The sequence below is a fragment of the Physeter macrocephalus genome, chromosome 10 (genome assembly GCF_002837175.3).
Source record: "Physeter macrocephalus isolate SW-GA chromosome 10, ASM283717v5, whole genome shotgun sequence".
NCBI classification, from domain to species: Eukaryota; Metazoa; Chordata; class Mammalia; order Artiodactyla; family Physeteridae; genus Physeter; species Physeter macrocephalus.
This window is the reverse complement of record NC_041223.1, coordinates 53905775-53911469: the sequence shown is the minus strand read 5'-3', so window position 1 is coordinate 53911469 and position 5695 is coordinate 53905775. Positions and strand designations below refer to the sequence as shown.

The 5695-nt window shown below is 43.1% G+C and overlaps 1 protein-coding gene across 3 annotated transcripts in view; it reads right to left on the bottom strand.

The window, feature by feature from the left end:
- The window catches only part of RTN4IP1 (reticulon 4 interacting protein 1), a 57019-nt gene that overhangs the window by 35364 nt on the left and 15960 nt on the right, over window positions 1-5695 (bottom strand). Inside the window, exon 5 of one of the 3 annotated variants that reach the window (XM_007118740.3) lies at window positions 1622-1670. The exons of the other annotated variants lie outside the window; for them this stretch is intronic. Coding sequence (XP_007118802.2) covers window positions 1622-1670 — 49 coding nt within the window. The remainder of the gene's footprint in view (window positions 1-1621; window positions 1671-5695) is intronic. 3 annotated transcript variants of the gene reach the window in all.

Here is a 5695-nt window from a genome sequence, read left to right as displayed (position 1 = left end):
TCAACTGCAGCTTTGATTTGCATTTCCCTAATGACTAATGATGTTGAACATCTTTCCATTGACTTACTGCCCATTTTTATATCTTCTTTGAAGAAATGTCTATTCAAGTCCTTTGTTGATTTTTTAACTGGTTTGTCTTTTTGTTGTTGAGTTGTGAGAGTTCTTTACATATTCTGGATACCATACCTTTATTAGATAAGTGATTTGTAAATATCTGCTCCCATTCTGTGTGTTGTCTTTTTACTTTCTTGATAGTATCCTTTGATGCACAAAAGTTTTGAATTTAATGAAGTCCAATTCATCTAATTTCTTCTTCTCTTGCTTGTGCTTTTGGTGTCATCTCTAAGAATCTATTGCCAAATCCAATGTATGAAGATTTACTCCTATGTTTCCTTCTAAGAGTTTTATGGTTTTAGCTCTTACATTTAGGTCTTTAAACAAGTTTGAATTAGTTTTCACATATGACGTGAGGTAGAGGTCCAACTTCATCCTTTTGCATGTGCACCTAGTTGCTCCAGTACCATTCACTGAAAAGACTATTCTTTCCCCTGTTTAATGGTCTTGCCACCCAGGTCAAAAATCAATTGGCCACTGGGACTTCCCTGGTGGTCCAGTGGTTAAGAATCTGTGCTTCCACTGCAGGGGGGCACGGGTTGGATCCCTGGTTGGGGAACTAAGATCCTACATGCTGCATGGTGTGGCCAAAAATAAAATAAAATAAACCTTTAAAAAGTAAATCAACTGACCATAGGTTTATTTCTGGATGCTCTATTCTGTTCCATTGATCTATATATCCATCTTTATGCCAGTACCACTGTTTTGATTACTGTAGTTTTGTAAGTAAGTTTTAAATTAGAGAAGTGTGAGTCCTCCAATTTTGTTCATGTTCAAGATTGTTTGGCAATTTGGGGTCCCTTGCAATTCCATATGCATTTTAGGTTCAGCTTGCCCATTTATGCAAACAAAAGGCAGCTGTCATTTTGATAAAAACTGCACTGAATCTGTAGATCACTTTGGGGGCGTACTGTCTTTTTTTTTTTTTTTTTTTTTGCGGTACGCAGGCCTCTCACTGTTGTGGCCTCTCCCGTTGTGAAGCACAGGCTCTGGACGCACAGGCCCAGCAGCCATGGCTCACAGGCCCAGCCGCTCCGCGGCGTGTGGGATCCTCCCGTACCGGGGCACGAACCTGTGTCCCCCGCATCGGCAGGCAGACCCTCAACCACTCAACCACTGCGCTACCAGGGAAGCCCCACTTTGGGGGTGTACTGTCATTTTTATACAGCATTTTGGCTATTGCATTTCCATATATATTTTAGAACCAGCTTATCAATTTCTACAGAATTGCAAACTTCCATCCACTTTCACTGCCCATGGTCTTCCTCCTTAAAAGCTTTCCTACATTTGTTATATAGGACAGCCACAAACTCACTCATATATTAAACCACTGGAAAGGTTAACACTTCCTTTTACATTAGAAAATTTCCTTCTTAGAAGAGCAAGCTGAAATCACAATGAATGTAATTTCTCTCACCTTTCAAGGAAAAATAGTTCACAATATATAAATTTATAAATTCATGAAAATAATAATCTTCCTATCCACAAGATAAAGAAATTGTCTTACCTGTATAGCAAAAGTACCAACTCCGCCTGAAGCACCCAAGATTAAAACACTGCAATGCAAAAAAACTATAACTAATGAAAATATTAAGCCAACATAACTGGATAAACAAACAAGACATTTTCAACATGTAACTGACTCAAGATAATCCCCAAAGCAAACAAAATCATTCACCTTCCCAAGATTCTACTACACAAGGATTTTTTAGGTTCACCAAGAACCTATAAGTGCTTAAAGTTAGACATACTATGAACTCTTTGCCAAGAATACAATATACCAAAAATACCAATGATTTGTATTTTTTAAAGTAGCTCAGATGCTTCTTGGTAACATCTGTCTTACAATTTTTCTAGGCTTAAATTACCATAGCTTTCTCTATAAGAGGGAGCTTTGGGATCCTTTGTAGTGTGTTACAGTATATTCAGTTGCTCTCTAAGAAAAATCACGTTCCTGACCACATTCTTGCCAAAGTGGAATAAACGTCTTTTGTTCAGACATGTCCCATCACGCTCACCAGCTTTCATAAACGGAAACCAATCTTATCTTCAATTTGGCTTCTTGTTAAGCAGATGAATCTGTTCTATCAGCACAAACATGCTTGTGCTCCAGGTTTTTACCATGTTTCCTTACTGTATATGTAGTCTTCCTGCCACTCTAGACCAAGGATGTGCAGCCTGGAGTTTGTGGATGAGTGCTGGTGAGAGCTGTGAGGGTGTGAACCCTGTGAAATTGTGAACTGACTGAAATAACATGCAAAATTTGGTGAGATCATGCATATCCAGACTTATCATCCATTTCCCAAAGAAGGCATGATTCAAAAGAAAATCCCTAGTCAAGAATCACTGCTTTGGGGCTTCTGGTGGCACAGTGGTTGAGAGTCCGCCTGCCGATGCGGGGGACGCGGGTTTGTGGCCCGGTCCAGGAAGATCCGCCATGCCGTGAGCCATGCCGTGAGCCATGGCCGCTGAGCCTGCACGTCCGGAGCCTGTGCTCCGCAATGGGAGAGGCCACAACGGTGGGAGGCCCCCTTACCGCAAAAAAAAAAAAATCACTGCTTTACGTATTCTCACATTTTATTCTGAATGAAGCTAGAGCTCCAGTGGACTGCCTTCCCCAGACTGCATAGATTCAGGTCCTCAGAAAATTGTTTGTACTGAACTGCACTTTGGTGTTCTGTTACCAGTCTAGGCTGAGAGACATTATAAAAAGTGTCCGTTTGATATTTGACACTACATTAGCTAAGGAGATACTGTTGAGAGGATTCTTCCTGAGAATTCTCTTTATGAGTACCCACAGGAAAAAAACATTTTTCTGAAGACTAAGTTGCTGGGAGTAGCTATGCTTCTATTTATCTGTCACTGCAAATTGTGTAACTGCAGGTTGTGGGTCCCTCTTTGACTTGGCTGCTGGAAAGTGCAGGGAATTTTGTCACCTATCTCAATCAGGTACACCTGGAACATACATTCTGTCTAGAGTCTTAACCCTACTTTCATTTTATTTTATTTTTTCTCTCTTACGCAAATCACAGAAGGTTGGTTGTCACCCTTTAGATCTTAGAAGTTATTAGTAATATTTGTAAGCCAGCTATTCCCTTTGAAATTACCACCAAATTACCATCAAATGTAATTAAGACAAGTCTTTTTGAAAATGATGTTCCTTTTAGCAGAGTTACTTTTAATTTCGTGGAATTATAAAATGTAAAGAATAAAAGAAACTTTAAAGATCAACTCCTCCCAAATCCTTCAATTCACACATTTAATAGCTTTAATGCTTCCTAAATGGGGGCATGGTCGGGGAGGGGAGAAGCACTAAAACTGCTTCACAGATACATCCATCCCCAAATTAGTTCATCCATGGGGTATTTTACCCTCTTATTTTGGCACATTCTTATAGGAATGTAACTAGTCAAACTCTCATTTAAGTTCTTCACAATCTAATCTTTTTTGCAACTCCGACTTCCTCTATTTCTGGAACAGAACTCTCCACCTGAGCCTCCCTAGTCCCCTCACTCGGAACCCCAAGTCCCATACACACTGGCCCATGCCTCAGGCTCTCAAATGCCTTTCACTGCCTGCTGAGGTCTCCCTTCCCTCAAAGGCTCAAATCCCAGTTTGCCTGTGCAATACCCTAGAGATAGCCCTGAGCCTGATATCCATGCCTGCATTTGGCACTGGACACATTGTTAACTTTCATTCACATGCTTGCTGCCCAGGCCATTCTGCAAGACTCTGAGGACAGAGACCTCATATTACGCCCAGCACCAGCCATACTACCCTGGGTGTAGCAGATGCCTGATCAATGCTGCTTGACTTTAAAAATCATCTAGGGACTTCCCTGGTGGCGCAGCGGTTGAGAATCCGCCTGCCAGTGCAGGGGACACAGGTTCGATCCCTGGTCCAGGAAGATCCCAGGTGCCACAGAGCAACTAAGCCCGTGTACCACAATTACTGAGCCTGCGCTCTAGAGCCCGCAAGCCACAACTACTGAGCCCCAGTGCTGCAACTACTGAAGCCCATGTGCCTAGAGCCTGTGCTCCGCAACAAAGAGAAGCCACCGCAATGAGAAGCCAGCGCACCGCAACAAAGAGTAGCCCCCGCTCGCCGCAACTAGAGAAAGCCCGCGCGCAGCAACAAAGACCCAACGCAGCCGCCCCCCAAAATTAATAAAATAAATAAAAATAATCTAAATCAGCATTATATCCCACAATAAACAACAATTGCTACTACCCCAAATGAGGGAATCACCTGGCTATTTGAAAGACTGCATTAAAATTTCTTCCAATAAAGAAAAGCTTGAAATGAATTTCTAATTCTCACCCTGAGAATTAAGAGGATACCAAATACAATGGCTGCTTAAGGATCCAATGGCCAGACACATCTCCAACTCATTATTGTCAGTTCATAGCTTCCCCGTAACTCTTGATTCAAAGCAGTCTCACTCCTCCATATGAAAAAGCAAAAATGTGTTTCTTAGCAGCGCTTGGTGGAAGAGGGAGTGGTTCTGCATTAGCAGCTTCAGTTCCTGATGGCGCCACTTGACGGCGTCCGCAAGTGCAAAACAGGCAAGGAGCAAGCCCAAAGGAGTGCTACAGACAGCAGGTCAGTTTGTGAAGCAGCCCTGGGGGCACACCATTCATTCTCCGGTCATGCAAACTCCATGTTTTGTGCAGGTTCAACCAGGGCCTGTACTTTTCTTTAAACAAAGAAAGTCCCCAAAACGGACAGCAGGCAAATATACTTTTCAAGCCAGCAATAAGTCAGCTCGTCCTCCATGGTTTGAAGCCCTATGGCTAAAGGAACTATTTTTGTACTCTTCAAAGCACTTTCAATACAAAGGGAAAACACTGCTGTTGCTTACCCCCTGTGGCCCTTCACTTCAGTGCTACAGAGTGGGAATACTTTCTACCCAGCTTGCTATAATGGTCGTGAAATATATTCAAACTTCACCGAAGTAGTAGCCTATTTGTAGAGTGAAGAAAGGTGTACTGCTGTATCTTCTACGCATTGCTTATCGGTTTATAAAGAGTAAGGGCCCAGGAAATACTCTCTTTACAAAAAGCACTATAATTCAAAATTGCCAAGAATTTTAGTCACATTCTTCTCTTACTTCCTAAGTCCACAGGCATAGCTTCTTTGGCAGTCAGTGGGAACTGCATTGTGGCTGATGTAAAAATATGAGAGAGGGCTTTCCTGGTGGCGCAGTGGTTAAGAATCCACCTGCCAATGCAGGGGACGTGGGTTCGAGCCCTGGTCTGGGAAGATCCCACGTGCTGCGGAGCAACTAGTTTCCTTTCCATGACTGAGTCACTTTGTATTTAGCATCTGGGTACCTAAGTCCTTTACAATCACATTTTTCAGTATCACAATCTTACGAGACAAGGCATCAACACCCTAATTGCCTTACACATAAAAAATATATGAAACAGGGTTTCCCTGGTGGCGCAGTGGTTGGGAGCCCGCCTGCCGATGCGGGGGACGCGGGTTCGTGCCCCAGTCCGGGAGGATCCCACATGCCGCGGAGCGGCTGGGCCCGTGAGCCATGGCCGCTGAGCCTGCGCGTCCGGAGCCTGTGCTCCGT